An 18463-nucleotide genomic window follows, 5' to 3' on the forward strand; every position below is an offset into this window, starting at 1 on the left:
TGACTCATCTATTTCCTGTATTATGTTATCTTGATCTCTTGTGACCTTTCCCAAAGCAGTGAAATTTTTTTTAAATCTAAAAAAAAATTTCTTGTCCCTTGAAAGGTCAACTTTTCTTGTGTGTTCATTCAACCATTCTTCACTATAGATATTCTTTGCCTTATTCTGTGAATTCAAATAGATCTTCCCCCATTTCCTATATTATTAAAGTTGCTAATTGTCATCTCTTTTGTCTGTCTCACAAATCTTCACCATTCAATGACTGTTGGCTGAGTTTGGCCTTCGTAGAACATTAAGGCCATGCCCAAAACCAGGGATCGCGCTCAAACTCTTGGGCAACGATCTTGCAATCTAAAAGGCAAACCTCCAAATAATAAATATCTATTGTTTTATCCCTTTTGTCTTTCTTATTGTTGCCCACTTCCGTTACAAGGTTTCTTCATTTGAACAATACTCCAATGGTTGGTTTTCCTCCCAGGAGTAGGCAGGTAGAGGGCCTGTGGCTCCAGGACATTATTCTATGTTCTTCTAACATGTTACTTAATTGAAATCAACACTCTTAGAATCCTTGAATTAAATACTGTCGACTAAATCTGGAAATTTAGAACTGATTTTTTGTCATCTGCCTGTCTTGTGTTCAAAAACCTAGTCTTTAAAAGCCATACCTGGGATTACTCAATTGCTAAGTCTGATTTACCTTTTTCTTTTCTTGGCACCATCCACTTGAGAATACCCTGTACCATGGCCCAACCTCTGAGCCTGAGCCTATTTTCAAAAATGGGCCAGAGATGATGGGAACTGCAGATGCTGGAGAATCTGAGATAATAAGGTGTAGAGCTGGATGAACACAGCAGGCCAAGCAGAATCAGAGGAGCAGGAAGGCTGACGTTTCGGGCCTAGACCCTTCTTTCAAAAATGGGCCAGTTTGGAAGAGTGAGACACTCATCTTACTGACGAAATTAGTAATGATTTAGATTAATTTCCCCAAGTCTCTAGTGCAGAAGCATAGACATGCTATAAAAATTGGTTAGAATTTGAAATGTAAAAGTTAATATCTTATTTCATGCCAACTGATTTTCTTCCTTTTCCTGTTCATGCTTAATTCTTAAAAGTTTAATGATTAACATCTATATTAATGTCACACTTGAAAATGAAGGTTAATGATGGAAATTGTTATTTATAATTTTGAGTTCACTCTCAATTCTACCTTTCTGACCACTCCCCCAAAAAACATGCTTTCAAAGAAGAATGGAGCTACAGAGTTGTGGTTCTATAAAATGTAAGGTTTCCAACTACAGCACATTCATAAGAAACCCAAGCCTTGATTTGTTTAATTTTTGAGTGTTCGCTAGAGTACACCTCTCAACTGTGCAATTGATTTTGAAGTTTTATGATGCTGCAACATAATTTTTTGGTTCTCTTTTTGAGTACCATTCTTCATTAAATCCATCTATCACCTCTATGCAGCTTGGAATAAAAGTAGCCAAGTATCAAAAAGTGGTGATACTTTTTTCTCCTCTTTTTGTTACAAACGTCTTAAATAGTCATACAGCTCGGAAACAGACCCTTCGATCCAACCGGTCCATACCAACCATAATCCCAAACCAGACTATTTACACCTGCCTGCACTTACCCATACCGTTCCAAACATTTCTTATTCATGTATTTATCCAAATGTCTTTTAAATGTTGTCACTGTACCCACATCCACCACTTCCTCTGGAAATTCATTACACAGACAAACCACTGTTTTTTTTAAAAGAAGAGTCCATCTTGTCTCTTAAATCTTTCTCCTCTTGCCTTATAAATATGCCTTCCTTGTCTTGAAATCCCGCACCCTAGGGAAAAGCCACTAAGGTTCTGATGCTTAGATTAGATAGGGAGATATCGAGGGAATGAGCAAAAGAAATTTAGTCCTGTGCTGAAATAATATTAAAGCTCTGTTTCAATATCTTCTACTAGATCTCTGTCTTGAAAGTGGCTGAGCTTGTGTAGTTAGAAATTGAAGTGATCTACTGTTGTCTGAATGCTTTCTCTAAAACATTTAAACTTCGAGCGTTTTGCAGTCTTTTATAAGATAACAAGGTGTAGAGCTGGATGAACACAGCAAGCCAAGCAGCATCTTGCATTTTTTTTTACTTTGTTTTCTTGAAGTATAGATAATGCTTCAGTAGTAGGAAATTGATCTCATTTAAAAATCGACTTCCAAAGTGTAAAAATGCATGTATCCTAAACAAAGAGATTTGATACAGGCCTTGAGAATCCTTAGGGATCTGAATAGGATAGATATAGAGAAACAGTTCCCATTCGCAGAAGGGCTGTGAGCCAGAGGAAATAGATTTGAAGCGATAAGCAGAAAAACCAATAATGATGTGATGAAAGATTTCCTTTTATGTAGCAGTTAGGTACAATCTAGAAGCCGCTACTTGAGAGTGTGGTGCAGGGGTATTCAGTTATACTTTCAAAGGAGGGTTGTGTAAGCACCACAAGGGAAGAGAGTTGTAGGGCTACAGGATTATCACAGAAGAGTAGGACTAGCTGGATTGGTTTTGCAGAGAGTTGATGGAGGTACAGCTGGCTAGCTTCCCCCTGTGCTTGTGTATAATGTAAAAACAATGCTTTGGGCATAAGTAAAATAGCAACTAAAATCAAAGATGTCTTGGAGGTGTAGTGGACAGTGAAGGAGGTTACCTCCGAGTACAGCAGAACCATGATCAGAAGGGCTGATGTTTCAAGTGGCAGATGGAGTTTAATTTAGATACATGAGGTGTTGCATTTTTGGTAAGGCAAGCAGACCCAGAGGTGCAGGTGCATAGTTCCTTGAAAGTAGAGGTGCTGGTAGACTGGGTTGTGAAGAAGGCATTTGACACACTTGCCTTCATTGGTTAGAACACTGATTGTAGGAGCTGTGATGTCATGTTGCAGCTGTGCAGGACATTGGTGAGGCCACATTCTGGTCTCCCTTCTGTAGGAAGGATATTGTTAAACTTGAGGGTGGAGAAAAGATTTACAAGGATGTTGCTCGGACTAGAGGGTTTGAGTTTTGGGGCAAGGCTGAATAGGCTGGGGCTCTGTTCCCCTGGAGCATCGGAGGCTGAGGGGCATGGATAGGGTGAATAGCCAAGGTCTTTTCGCCAGAGTTGGGAAGTCCAAAACTAGAGGGCGGAGGTTTAAGGTGAGAAGGGAAAGATTTAAAAAGGATCTGAGGGGTAACTTTTTTTTTCATGCAGCAGGTGATGTGTGCTTGGAATGACCTGCCAGAGGAAACTTTGTATTCCTCACTCTGTTAAATCCCCCTAAGATCTTTGTGTGTTATGAGCTGCCTGTACTGCGCACACATCAAAACTTTTCACTGTACTTCATTAAGTGTGACTGTAATAAATCAAACAAATCGGAGGATGGTGGAGATGGGTACAATTACAACACTTAAAAGGCATCTAGTTGGGTACATGAATAGGAAAAGTTTAGAGGGATATGGGTCAAGTGCTGGTAAATGCGAGTGTCTGGTCAATGTGGACAAGTTGGCCCAAAGGGTCTGTTTCCATGCTGTCTGACTCTGAGTCTAGAGACACAATATGTTCAAACTGCGCAAACGTCAATGTTACGAAAAATTTTAACTATTGCAGGTAGACAATCTGTGCATAAGATAAGTACTGGGTTAACAGTGATGCCTCCTTGTCTACTTTTCCCCAACTTGACCTGATATGTATTTTGGCACAAAGATCATGCAAGCAGGCTTGCTTTTGGAAGAAGATACAAAAGACTGTGTTCATTGATTTTGGCATGAATTGGTGCTTTCAGAAAGGTAGGAAATAAGCTTTTGTGAGGGGGAGGTTTTAAAACAATCAACACAAGAGAAAGTTGAGAAGAACAGAAGCTAGAGGGAATTTTATAGTGCTGACCATTTGAGAAGGGCAAGTCCACTGCAAGGGTTAAAAATCAGTGGATAAGATTTTTAAACTTCCAATACGTGGAGCAGGATCTACTGTATTATCAGCAAGGGTGAGTGATGGCTGGGACTTGATTTAATATAGAATGCTTTGGCCATTTTGTTGAGCTGAAAGTTAGAGTTTGGAGTAGAGGAAGCTGACTTGTTGAGTATTAGAGTAGTAAAGTATTAAGTCTGTTCCTGGTTAAATGAGCAATTAATTAAAGTAAATACACTGTTCAAAATAGAAAACATTGCATTAGATTACACAGAGCTGGGTAGCCTGTCCAAGTTCGATCAGTGGAGAGCCAACTGATTTCTATTTTCAGATAGTTACGTTTGATTGCAAATAGACGCACAAAAAAACCTTGTAAGCTTTCTTCTTTGTATCATTGTTCAGAGAGGCAAATTGCATCATTATTCATCATTAAACTAGAATCAAACGTAATCTTGCATTATTTTTATCAGTTATGTCTCACCACAATTTATGAACTGATGCTTTTGACGCCAGTCCTAATTATCAGCATCCAATGTAAAGGAAGTGCAATGGACAATGCCAACAAATTTTATACTAAGTGTGAAGGCCAGGCGCAATTGTCTGCATCAGTGTTGATGGTGGAAAACAATATTTTCATTCCTGTGATTCAATGCCATGCTTGGCCATGTGCTTGAAAGGAGTGTTCCAGAAGACACTAGACGCTTATCCCACGTTGTTCCTGAAGGAATGTACGGGTGAGAATGAGGCAAGATAAGAAATTTTGCATTTGATTTTTCAATGAAGGATGAGAAATTGACCGACTGTGTCATGTATCTGCAGCAGGTTTTTACCCAAACACATTTAAAATCGTGTGGGACATAAGAGACCTGGAATAGAGGTACAACAAATCACAAATGGAAAGGGGAAATATAGTTTAGAACTGTTTTAAAATCACTATTTTCTTTTGCACTATATTTACTTCTCCATTGGCCCTTATGTAACATTTGGGAATTTTGACCAATGTATAGTGACATTCCTTGATCTTTAGTTTCAAACCTTTCGGTCAAGCAGATTGCCATATTTAAAACTTTCTACATGCTTCATAAATAATCATTAAGCTGTGGATGACTATAATTCTGCAAGTTGTATGAAACACTTTGTGCGCAGCATCATGTATAGCTCTGAGAGTTTGGCTTGTTACTTCTGTATGTTATGCAGTATCTGTCAATTCAGTTTGAAAGTTATCCTCCATTTCAATGGACCTGAAGCAAATTGATTAAAAATAATTTGCTTCTCCTTTTCAGCAAGCTGTTTGCTTAGTTTTATGGCTCTATTATATGTAAGTTCATAATTTGTAGTAACCTTGGCTGATCATGTTGGCAAATGTGGCAGGTGATTTGTGTTCACAAGATCCCAAAACAGTAAATGACCATTTATTCTTTGTTTCAAGGGTGGAAAAAAATACCTGCAGTCATTTTGATTAGAGTCACCAAACATTTTAAAAAAAACATAATGAGACTGCACCAGGGAATGAAAGAAAGTATAATGGAATTCCACCTATGGTGGTTCTGGTTCACTCAATTGTTGAACGGGTGTAAAATTATTCTTGCCATTCCCTCGTTAATTAAAAATAATACCAGAGGGCAAACTCCTGCTGAAAGAGCCTGTGCTTTGGCGTTTGTCACTTTCTATGAACAGTTGTATATGCAGCCAAAATTATGGAATGTAATCTATAGCCTTTGTGTTTATGGATGTTTAAAGCCCATTAAATTGAGGATCGCCGTTTTTAAAATACTACCTGGATCTAGGTGGTACATAGTTGCGTGTTACGATATTGATTGATGCATTCCACCTTAAGAGTTTTTTCACTTCACTTTATGCATGAATGGTTGTTGTAGTTTAATACTTGCCTTTGGCTGTATTTTAATTGCTTGATGTGTTTTTCTTTGCGAATTTTACCAAGGTACAAATTATTTACTTCAGAGACTAATAGATTTAGTTAGATAAAGTTATACATTAGCTGTAGAGCAGATTAAGTTTTTTTAACCTACAAATAATGAATTTCAGAGTACAGAATGTAGAGCTTTATTGCTTCAGCTGAAAACAAGCTCCCAAATCTTGGCAGGCAGTCACAACAATTGTTACAAGAGCCAACTGTATCATTTATTGAAACAGCAGGTCATCAGAGCCAATGGTTTGTGAGCACAGTGTTCACAAAGGAATTTTTAATGAAATTAGCATTAATTAATTCACCTAGACAGACTCCAGATTCCTCCCATTTTGTTCTAAGATCGTGTCAGTACTGTTGCCTCTACCATTCTGTCTAGAAGTGTGTTCCATGGGTTATTCCTTGCATGAAAAAGAATCTCTGGATAACAGACTTTATTTTTCTTTTCAGTTATTTTTCTTATTAATTGCTGGAAGTTTCCTTTTCAAACTGAAATGCTCTGGTGTTTCTCTAGCTATTAGCTATAGCCTTGGTGAGAAATCAGCTTCTGGTTGGTGTTTGCACTGCTTGTATCTTCGTTATAAGTCACATTTTGCAATTCTGTGGCACAGTGACTGAAGTCAGTTTCTTGTGGCAAATTTCAAGTTAAAATGTTTGGACAGTAGTCTTTTCAAGCTTTGATAAAACATGCAAGTAGTTTGCCTAGGAAACCTTGGTTTCTATAATTTTGGGATTGACCCTTTTTTTTTGAAAACAAAATGAACTATTTTTGTATTTTTTAAAAAAACTCATTACAAATCTTCAATTGGTTTGGTAAGCTAGTTAGCTTCATATTATAGATGGCTTGATTTGACGCTTGCTTATTTTCAATACTTGAAAATGTAAAATCACGTTTTTTGAAATACAGTCCCTTTTGCTTTAATGCGATAGTTGTGCTTTTGTACGACCTTGCACAATAAAAAATTGCGCAATAAAACTAACAGGGCTTATGGAAAAAATAGGGTTGGGGCAGACCACCAAAAATATTACTCAAAATTGAAACAAATACAGTAGTTAGCCTAACACAAGATAGCACAGTTTAAATATTAAATTCATATCTAATAATGAAATAATACAATAAATTTAACATTTTACCTTGAAAAAATTTGAAGATAACTTGATGGGGGAGGAGGGTGATTTTGAGGTTGCTAAGTTGTCAAAACAAGGGCTGAGAGTCATCGTCATCAACATCATATGTGGTTGCAGGATTGGGATGAACACCAGGTAATCCAGAAGTGAATGGCTGTGTTTCTTGGGGCTTGGCTTCAAAAAGACATCTAGTTTTTGCTGCTGTGCCATTTTTCTTCTCTCACAAAGATGATGTTCATAGGGTGCCAAATATGACCTTATTCCATAAACTGTTATCCTACTGCATTCTGCGTGATGATCATTGTCTTCTAAGAGCTGCAACTGCTTCTCAACTTCCCTCAGGACAGAAGACAAAGGAAGTGGAAAGTCCTTGTGGTGCTGCATCCTGGACTTCATCTTCATCTCCAGCTTCCATTTCCCTTACAGCTGTAGAGAGGTTTTCACAATGTGACTTAAGCAGCTCTTCAACACCCTCACTCTACCCTTTTTCATATCAAACTTGCTTTGCAAGAGCCACACAATATTCTTTGATTCTCAGAACTCTTTTGACGGTTCAAAGCTTTTAAAATCATGCATAAAATCTGGGAGAAGCTTCTGCCAAACTGCATGCAAGCAGTCCTTACTGACATCGCCCTAGGCCTCCCCAGTAACATCAGTAGCATTTTTGATATTAACGCTTTTCCGAAATTGAAGAACACGGTCATTATTATCCCCCTCAGTAGCTCTTAAATGTGTGCCTTAAATAATAAGCTTTAAAAGCTGCTGTTACACCATGGTCCATGGGTTGAAGGAGAGAGGTTGTGTTTGGAGGTAGGACTTTGCTGAGCTTTCTGAAAACATCAATGGTGGGAGGATGGCTGAGCGCATTATCCAGAATGAGAAAAATCTTGAAATCCAATTTTTTTCTTGCAATAGTTTCTAAAAAGTCTTCAAAAACATCAATAATAAAGTCAGGAAAAAATTGCCCTGTCATCCAACCTCCCTTGACTGACCTAAAGTAGGCAACTTGAGTAGACTTAAGGTGACCTTTCAAGGCTCGTGGGTTGGCAGAGTGGTACACTACCACAAGCTTAAGCTTTAAGTCTCCACCGATAGCACGGTCATACGATCCTTTGCAACCTTAAAGCCCTGGATCGTGTGCTTCATTCTTAGAAATGTGGGTTCTTGATGGCATGTGCTTCCGTTTTAAACGTATCTCATCAAAATTGAAAATTTGATCTAAGTTATAGCCTTCCTCAATCAATTTTTTTTCCATTATGGGAGGAAATGTCATCACACGTTCCTTGTCTGCATTGGCAGCTTGCCACATAATTTTACGTTATGAAAAGCATAGGGGTCCTTAAAACCAGCAAACCAACCAGTACTAACACGAAAGGCAGGCCCATTTGCAGGATTTTCAGCTTTTTTTCTTTAGACATTCATAAATTAATAAGGCTTTCTGTTGTATGGTGAGAAAGCTGGTGCCCAGATCGCTTTTTCGTTTGATCTTCTATCCAAGCACTTAGCTGCTTCATCTCCTCAAGTTCCTTTGGCTGTGATCTCTTTGCTAGCACTTGGGCTTGTTCCAGCAATGCAGCTTGCTTTAATTTTTTGGGCATTGTCTCGACTCGTGTGTAACGTAGACCCCTTTTATTCCTATTGCACAAACAATTTCACATGTTCTTTCATTATGTTCAAAATGCTTTATAACATCTAGCTTCTCCAAGTATTATAGCGTTTCTTTTACGTCCACCACCCACAATTTTATCATCAGGACGCTGCTTGTAAACATTCTTGTTACTTTGTCCTCCCATATTTATGGGTAACACAGCAAAATTTGCCAAAAAACCTGAAAATTACAGAGTACCTCTTAAAAAACACTTTTCTACAAAGCATGTGAGTCAACTGAACGTGTGACATCGATGCAGAGTCTCTGGTGTAAACATTGTATTCCTAAGTGTTGGGGATGGAATTGTATAATAGCCAACACACACATCTGAAAGTTCACGTTTTACAAACACCGTTCACCTATTCATCAGTCGTGTCACAACCCATTTGTGTTGACGAAAGACACGTAATAGCAGAAAGGATTGTAGACAAATTGCAGGATGCACCAAATTTACATCATGCTTTTTTACTTTAGGAATAAATCTATTAGCAGTCTCCTGGCTGCAATGAACACCACTACTGAGCCAATACTGAAACTTTTTGAAATGCCAAAAATACAGTGAAAAAGTTGTACTTGATTATGTCATAACTTAATTTTTAAGTGTAACATTGAAATTGGTGAAGCTATGAACTTTTAGACATACTTTGAGACTGTGGTGAATGGGAAGTAAAATACTGTTATTGCCAGTAATTGTATGACATATAATTTTAATTATTTTACAGGCGGGATGCAAGACTACAACTACTTGCAGGGAGACTGTTTTGAAATCACACTGGAACTTACCTGCTGCAAACACCCGATGGCCTCTAACCTTAGTGAGGAATGGGAGAAAAATCGTGATTCTCTGCTAAACCTAATGGAGCAGGTACTTTAAGGGAACATGATGAGAAAAAGACCACATTTAAATTTATATGTAATTCATTTAAAAAGAGATCTTGCACAAAAAATTGGGCAAGGCAATTACAGAGCTGTGGAGGGGCATGCATAGCAGAGAGTGCAAGTACAAAGTACTCCATTGAAGGGGAATGGTGTAACCATAGTTAATGCAACCTGACTGGTAAAGAAAGTAGAAATTAAGGACAGACATGTTTTAAGAAAGATCCAGGTAATAATGAGGTAGAATAAAAAAGTGCACCAGGAGTTAACCGCGTTGATACAGGAGGTCACATTAAATCGAACCTTGAAACAGAAAGTGTAAACAGTTAGCCAAGAAAAGAATTGGACCCAAAGGGAAATAGTCATGTAAATGTAGAGGACATTGCAAAGGTTTAATTATTTAAAAGGAACTGAATAATGTAAAGTTTATACTAAAATGGATAAGTTAATTTAATAAAATGGTTGTAGATATTGAAGACTTATTTATACTGCCTAATGTTGGCAAGTTGCCTGATCCAGGTGGACAGCATCTTGTGGGTTGCTGAAAATTTAGTAATGTCGGAGGTATTGTCGTCATTTCTTTTAATCCTTGTTGGATACTTCTCATGCAAGAGGCCTAGAGGATTGCTGTTATATAACAATTGAGAAGAGAGAGGGGTAATAAAGGTGGAAACTATGGGCTGGGTCAGGCCAGCATCACTGGCTGAGGGCCTATTATAATCTATTATTTAAAGACCAAATTAACTTGCATTTGAAAACCAACATGGATTTATTAATGACAAGTCACTTATGGTTAACTTAATTCAATTAATTCAAATAATGGTGGAGGTAAATAGTGTAGGAATATGTGAGATGAGGCCTTTTGTGAAGCTTTGCATAAAGTGCCATATTGAAAGCTTGTTAAGGAAATGAAAGTCCACAGAATTAAGAACTAGACATGGTATGGAAATAAAATTGACTTCCTGATAGGAAACAAAAGATGGCAATAGATAAATGTTTTTCAAACTGAGGGTTGTTCTCCCAGAGTAAGTTTTGGAGCGAATTCAAAACTTTCAATTTCCAAAAGGAGAACCTCAAAAAAAGCATAGACAAGATGTTGGAGTTGTGGATAGGTGACAGACGAGGTTCAATGTAGAGAAGCATATGGCAATATATTTTGATAGGAAGAATATTGAAAGACTATAAAATAGGGTGTACAGTTCTGAAAGGGGTGCAGGAGCAGAGGGATCTTGATGTCTGTGTACAGATCACTGAATGCGGCAAGGCAGATTGACACATTTAATAAAGCAGAATGTAGCCTATATTTTATTAATAGGAGAATAGAATACAAGAGCAAGGAAGTGATGTTGGACCTGTGTAAGACACTTTGGAATGTGTGTATAGTTCGGGGCACCATATTAGAGGGAGAATGAATGCATTGGAGAGAGTACAGATGTGACTTAAGAGAACGGTTCCAGGGATGGGAAATTCCAAGATAGTTGCTGGGCCCAGAGGCACGGATCTCGGGCAGGCCTACTGCAGACTCTGCATGGACCTCGAGTGAGCCCTGGAATCAGTGTTGCTACACAGGGCGGCACGGTGGCTCACTGGTTAGCACTGCTGCCTCACAGTGCCTGGGCCCTGGGTTCAATTCCACCCTCGGGCGACTGTCTGTGTAGAGTTTGCACATTCTCCCCATGTCTGCGTGGGTTTCCTCCGGGTGCCGGTTTCCTCCCACAGTCCAAAGATGTGCAGGCTAGGTGGATTGGCCATGCTAAATTGCCCTGTAGTCTTCAGGGACATGTAGGTGGGTTATAGTGGGATGGATCTGGGTGGGATGCTCCAAGGGTTGGTGTGGACTTGTTGGGCCAAAAGGCCTGTTTCCACACTGTCGCAATTCTGAGTAATTGGCAGGGACAACGTCAGCAAGGTAGGCCCACCGGGAAAAGATAGCACCTGAACATTGTTGATTGGGCCCAGCACTGGCAGAGGCAATGGGGCATCATGGCAACATCAATACGGCGGGCGCAGTGGTGACATACGTGATTGGTCCGGCACAGTCAGTGGAGAGGCATTGGTAGAGCAAAATAGGCCCAGCAGCAAAGGTGGAGCCTGAGAATCAGCAACTTCGATGTTGGTTGGGTCCTTTGTAAACAGCAGCAAACTGTGGCAGAGGGATGGTGGCTCGGGCATCGTTGATGATGAGCTGACACAGGACTGATGGACTCTCTCCTAAGCAATATCTTTCTTTTTTTTCACCTTCGAAAATTATTCGATATGTGCTGTATTATTGTCTTACTGTAAAATGCAAATGACAAAATCAAAATCAAATTTGAGTTAGGGATATATTGAAGATATTGAAACTGTTCTCGTGTAAAGGAGAAGGCTAAAGGAGGTTTTCAAAACAGTGAGTGGTTTGGCTCAGAGTAGGTGAAGGGAAAGTATTCCTGCTTGGAAAAGCATCTAGTATCAGCGGGCACAAATTTAAAGTAATTTGCAAAAGGAGCAAGTGTAATGTGGGAAACCTTTTCACAAAGCAAATAACTATGGTTATGGAATGCATTGCCTGAAAGCGTGGTTGAGGCAGGTTCAGTTAAGGATTCAAGAGGATATTGGATGTTTATTTGAATAGAAATCATGTGCAAGGGTATGGGGAAATAAAAAGCAGGAAATTGGCACTAGGTAATGATACTCATCTGAAGAGCTGGTGCAGATACAGTGGGCTGAATGGTCTCTTTCTGTAAAATGTTTCTGTGATTTTGAAGTTGATGGTGCAGGGTGCATTATCAAATCTTCAGATAAAGATCGTGGTAAGGATGGTTACCAGGACTTCAGGATACCAGACAAGATGGTAAGTGGCTGGAAGCATAGGATTGCAGACAAAACGTAGATCTGAGAATAAAGGGTATTTCAAAGAGACAGCACAAATATGACTATCTGAATGGTATTCTTCAGTGCTAAGGTTTTGATTCTGTAGTGCCTTTCATCTCCCAGATGCCCCAAAATATTCCTCAAATTAATGAGGCATTCTAATATATTAATGATTGTTACATGTATAGGAATAGCCATACATGCCCTTGATCCTTCATAAACCCATTTTACCTCCATTATTCCATATCTTCTTGCCCTTGCTTTGTCAGTTTCAGCCTGAGCGCTCCAATTGACCCAGTACCCACAGCCTGTATTTGAAGTACGCGATACAAAGATGGGAATGTAATTGACATTACAAACTCTCTTTACTCAATGCCACCTGATAAAAAGAAAAAAAAAGTGAAAACTAATTATTTAGTTCTAGATAATTTTGGATTTTGAAGTATTTTATGCATTTACTGCAGTGTGATATAATCTGTTTAGCTGCTTATCACTTCTATCAAATGAGAATAGTTAGTTAAAAAATAAAATGTTTAATTTGTATTTTGCAGGTTCATATTGGTGTCGCAGGATTTGTCACGGATGCTATTGGCTTGGGGATTTCTCAGGCAACAATTGCAGTTGCTGACATTGATCATAATATTACAACAGGCAAATTTGGTGATTTCCACAGACTGCTTGTACCAGGGACTTACAACATAACAGTTGTTGCACAAGGGTAAGAAAAGTTGAAAGCCAGGCAAATGATTCTCTCCTTTTGATCCATTAATCAAGCTATAATCCAAACAAAGCTAGACTTTTAGTGAGAGACCATTCATTGCCCAACCATAATTCACACTGAAAAGTAATGGAAAGCCACTTTTGTGAACTACTACAGTCTGTGTTGCAGGGATATCTACAACAGTATTAAGGACGGAGCACCAGGATATTGACCTAATGGTAACAAAGGTACAATAATGTATCTCCAAGGCCGGATCAGGAAACTTGATTCCAAATCCTCGTCCATTTTTGTTTGGTTACTGTCATGACCCACCAGATACAGCACTCAGAATCATACCCCAATGTTGTGTGGTGTCACAAATGGGAAACATGTAGTCAAGTTATCAAAATTGCCAACTTATTGTCTGACTAACACCAGTGAAAACACTCACTAGTTTTCTGTACTTAAGTAATATTAATATGAAAGACTTGTTCTTAACCGGTGGCGAAAAGGAAATGGAAATTGCTACCTTGTAACTATATAGCTTAAACTCTGTCCCTTAAACACACCCTTCACAAAAAGACATAAGATATGGTCATTAAGGATATGGCAAACACAAAAAAGTAAGATAGTTTGATAACAGCGATCCAGACCACACAAGTTGAGTTTTTTTTAGTTCCCTCATTTGTTTAGTTCTTTCCTGTTGCCATAAGATTGTTTGCACACTAATGCTGTCTTTCATCTACTAGTTGAGAATTTGCTCCTTTCAGAATCTTTAAAGATAATTTTCTCTTTTTGCTTTCAACAAGAGAATTTGCAAAGCGATGTTAGTGAAAGCCAGTTAGCTATTATTGGAGACTCGACTTCCACACAGGAAAGAGTGATTTTTTGATGCTTTCTCTTTGTAGGCTAGATATTTTCTACACAAACCACATTCCACCTGGTCAGGACTAAATCAAACGGTTGTTGTCAAGCAATTGCCCCCTAGATCAGAGAACATCGGCTGCGTTCTACCTGTTTTAGTGTATTCTCTTTCAGGAAAAAGCCAGCATCAATGTACTCCGGTGAACATTTTCTTTTTAAACTGCAGCCATCTCTTTGTATAGTCTGGAGCTGGAGGAGCACAGTGGGCCAGGCAGCATCAGAGGAGCAGGAAAGTTGACGTTTCGGCTTGGGACCCTTCAGAAAAATTCTAAATTTTTACTAAATTCTTACTAAATTTTTCTGAAGGGTTCCGACCCGAAATGTCAACTTTCCTGTTCCTCTGATGCTGCCTGGCCTGCTGTGCTCTTCCTGCTCCACACTGTTATCTCCGACTCCAGCATCGGCAGTTCTTACTGTCTCTTTGTATAGTCTCCTTGGTTTAAAATCATATCTCCCTTTTTTAATCGACTGTCCAGAAATAAATATATGGTCTTTATGGTTACTTTTTTGGAAGTGGAATAATGCAAGATAATTGAGTCATTAATTTAAAAATTTGAAAAAGAATGCTAGCGGTATTGCTTATATCTTCACAGATATATGCCTGTTACCATCTTCGATATTGAGGTGCTTGAGGGCCCAGCCACACAACTTAATTTCACGCTCCTCCGTTTAGGAGTCGTGGATAATCATACCATTGAAACAACTACCTCCACTGTATTCAGGACACAAAATGTATCAGAAATGGAAGAGGACCCTCAAACCAGACCCATCGAACCTTCAAACTTCAGGCACCATAATTATGCAGATATGGAGATCCTGCTAAGGAAATACTCCACGGACTATCCAACGATCACACATCTGTATACAGTTGGGAAATCAGTGGAGCAAAGGAATTTATATGTCATGGAAATATCAGACAATCCAGGCAAACATGAAATGGGTATAGTTGCAAGAAAATTGTACAAAATTTGATTTAAATGTACCTAGATTGCAAAGCTCAATGAGTACTGTTTTGAAAAAAAAAGTTCTTCCAACAACAAAACCATTGGTAGCAAGTCACAGGCCTATGTGTTTTTTTTTTAAATTAGTTGCCTGCAAATTCAAGTTTAAAAATGGAGTTCCTTATCTGTCTGGTGAAGTGAAGCTGGCTGAAGAATCTTTCCTTGCCTACTATAAAAGTTCAGAATGTTTGTTTTATTTTTAACATTTGTTCTAGTCCAGTCAACAAGCCATACCCCCACTCTGTCTGACATCATACCTATTGGCTTATGTGTTTTAAGTAAGATTGCATTATCCTATTTAGACCTGGAAATGAAAGCTGCTTAGTAATTACATAAAATTATTTTATATTCTAACAGAAGGTGTCAGCATAATCTGACAAGTCCTGTGCCAAGGATAAATGATCATTTCGTGAGGTTTATCTTGTTTTGCTGAATGTACTTTGTCAAGAGAAATTTGATGAAGAGCCCAAGATTATTTTGCACAATTTTTAATTGCATCTGCATAAGTGCTATATTTTGTGCTTAATTACCCACCTGCCCTGCTAACTTGGGTTTTACATGTGCAATTTAGCAGCTATTTGAGGAGAAACTAGGATAGCCTGTCCCCACAGTTGGCTAATACTTCCCAACCAGACTACTTGCTACCATTCATGATTGGGTTGTAATTTTAAAAGTACCCTTTGTGAATGGGTCAAATTTGCACTGTTTTAATAGTGGATTTGCAGTGTTCAGCAAAGATTTTTTTATAGCGAGGATGTTTGTCACATCTGTATATATTTAAAATGTGATCTTAAGAATAAATCATGCAAAGTGCATAAATGCTTTATTTAATTTAGGTGAGCCTGAATTCAAATATATCGGAAATATGCATGGAAATGAGGTTGTAGGCCGAGAGCTCCTCCTGAATCTTATTGAGTACCTTTGTAACAACTTTGGAACTGATCCTGAAGTGACCAGTTTGGTGACTAATACAAGAATCCATATCATGCCTTCCATGAATCCTGATGGATATGAGATGGCAACAGAAGGTGATACTTTGATTTTGAAACAATAGTTCTTGGGGGAGGGTGGGAAAGGAGGAATGTTCAGTTAAATGTATTTTGCCTGAATTTATTAAAACAATCAATCTCTAGTATTTCAGTAATGAGTTCCAACGTCTGACCTACAGTGTTCACCTTTTTTGTTACTTTGCCACGTCCTCCAATAAAGTTTTGTTTTAAAAGAACTGCATATATGTTCATGATACTGTTGATGTTTAATTCTGATTTCGGAATTGGAATAAGACTATTTCCTCCCTAGTTGTTTTCATACAAGTGTTTTTACTAGCTCCCACTTGAGCTTTCTTTACTATTTCTTTTTCTCTCAAGAAAACTATGCCATCTTTCCTTGTCAGGATTTTCAGGTAACACTTTCTGTGGCAAATGATTTTTATTCAAAAGACTCCTGTATCTGTAAAATGTATTTAAGAGCATAGATTATTGAAAGTGGTGAACAACTTTTCAACTCATTTTAATTCTGGTATTATCATGTATAAAATATGACTAGCTTGCGCTTTCAAAACATAAAAACATATCCAAAATATTGAGCACAAATCAGTTGCTGTTAACTTCACATTTCTTGGCAAATCTGGAAACAGCTTTCTGTTCTGGTAATTTTAATATCGTGGTTTCCCATGCCCAGGGAAAGATTAATTTTAACTTTGTTTTCCCAAATGGTCTGAGTTCCAGTAGTCAACCAATAATGTTAGTGCCTTCATTTCAGATTATATTATACTAAAGATGAAATGTGTCTTGCACATCTCTTATAATAAAAATTCTGCTTCAACTTGCAGGGGATATGAATGGTGTGGTTGGTAGAAACAATAGTAACAATTTTGATCTCAATCGCAACTTCCCTGACCAATTCTTTCCAATCCGTGACCCACGACAGCCAGAAACATTAGCTGTGATGCATTGGCTACAAGATATTCCCTTTGTGTTGTCTGCTAATTTACATGGCGGTAGGTACTTGTTTTCTTGTCTGGTGTTGGGAGCATGATTAGTTTCTACCAGATTTATTAGACAATTTATTAGTATACGTCAAAACTCGGGAAAAATTATTGCAATTGTCTTAAAATTGTCCTTGATCACTGGTGGCCCACTCTGCTCTTTTGTCTGTCTTTCTGTTTATTTGGTTCTCTGTCCAAACAGCTCTTGTTTACCACTGAGAAAATAATTCTTAGAATTGATGCTATCAGACTCACCAAACACAAGTGCTGTACTCCTAAACCGCAATGTACATGTGTTCAGGTGATGACTGTTTTAGTTGGTCATAATCTGGTCAAAGAATGGGAGACTGGGCTGGAATGTGGAAGCAACATTAAAATACTGTTAGAAAAGTTGATGAGATGGAAGGTAGAGCCAACAATGTTGAGCTGGAGGAACACAGCAGGCCGGGCAGCCTCAGAAGAGCAGGAAAGTTGACGTTTTAGGTCGGGGCCCTTCTTCAGAATTGGGGTGGGGGGGAAGGAAGCTGGGAAAAAAAAAGGGGGGGGGGGGGGGGGGGCTGGGGAAGGTAGGTGGGATGGTGATAGATGAGTGCAGGAAGGGAGTGGTGGGGATTGGTCAGTGAGGTAGGAGGGGCGGATAGATGGGAGAGAAGATGGACAGGTTGTGTCAGGTCAAGGAGGCGGGCATGAGAGGGAGGGTTGGTCATGGGATGAGGTCAAGGATGGGGAGATTTTTAAAACTGGTGAATTCCATCTCCGATACCTCCCTTTCCGCCTCCATCTCTGGTAACCGCCTCAACTGACATCTATTTCAAGCCCACCGATTCCCACAGCTACCTGGACTACCCCTCCTCTCACTCACCTTCCCGCAAGAATGCGATCCCCTACTCCCAATTCCTCCACCTGTTCTGCATCTGCTCCCAAGATGGACCGTTCCACTCGTGGACATCCCAGGTGTCCTCCTATTTCAAGGTCCACAACTTCTCTGGTGATCAAAAATTTCCTCAAGCACATCGCTTTCATTTCCCACACTTCTGCTCTCAAACCCCCTTGCCCCCACCCCCCCAACAAAAATAAAAACAGAATCCCCCTTGTCCTCGCGTATCACCCCACCAACCTCTGCATCCAGCATCTCATTCTCTGCTACCTATAATCCGACCCCAAGACCAAAGAGATAGGGACGGAGAGGGAACTATCTGCCTTTCGTAGGGACCACTCTCTCCACGCTCCCCACTAACCCCACCACACCCAGCACCTTTTCCTGTGACCACAGGAAGTGCAACGCCTTCCCCCTCCGTCCATTCAAGGCAGAAAGCAAACCTTTCATATCAGACTGGGGTCCACCTATACATCCGTCAACTCTGTCTACTGTGTCCGTTGCTCCCGATGTGGCCGCCTCTACATCGGTGAGACCAAGCGTAGACTCTGAGACTGTTTGTTTCGTAGAGCATCTGCGGTCTGTACGTGACAACAACAACACCTTCTGGTCGCCAATCG

At 39.3% G+C, this 18463-nt stretch overlaps 1 protein-coding gene across 1 annotated transcript in view; it reads left to right on the forward strand.

The window, feature by feature from the left end:
• cpda (carboxypeptidase D, a) overlaps nt 1-18463 on the forward strand; it is a 64190-nt gene that overhangs the window by 11966 nt on the left and 33761 nt on the right. Inside the window, exons 3-7 of the mRNA XM_020518683.2 lie at nt 9351-9493; nt 12906-13072; nt 14572-14918; nt 15816-16007; nt 16811-16978. Of these exons, the coding sequence (XP_020374272.2) occupies nt 9351-9493; nt 12906-13072; nt 14572-14918; nt 15816-16007; nt 16811-16978 (1017 nt within the window). The remainder of the gene's footprint in view (nt 1-9350; nt 9494-12905; nt 13073-14571; nt 14919-15815; nt 16008-16810; nt 16979-18463) is intronic.

Source organism: Rhincodon typus, chromosome 26 (assembly GCF_021869965.1).
Source record: "Rhincodon typus isolate 14 chromosome 26, sRhiTyp1.1, whole genome shotgun sequence".
In the NCBI taxonomy this organism is placed as follows: Eukaryota; Metazoa; Chordata; class Chondrichthyes; order Orectolobiformes; family Rhincodontidae; genus Rhincodon; species Rhincodon typus.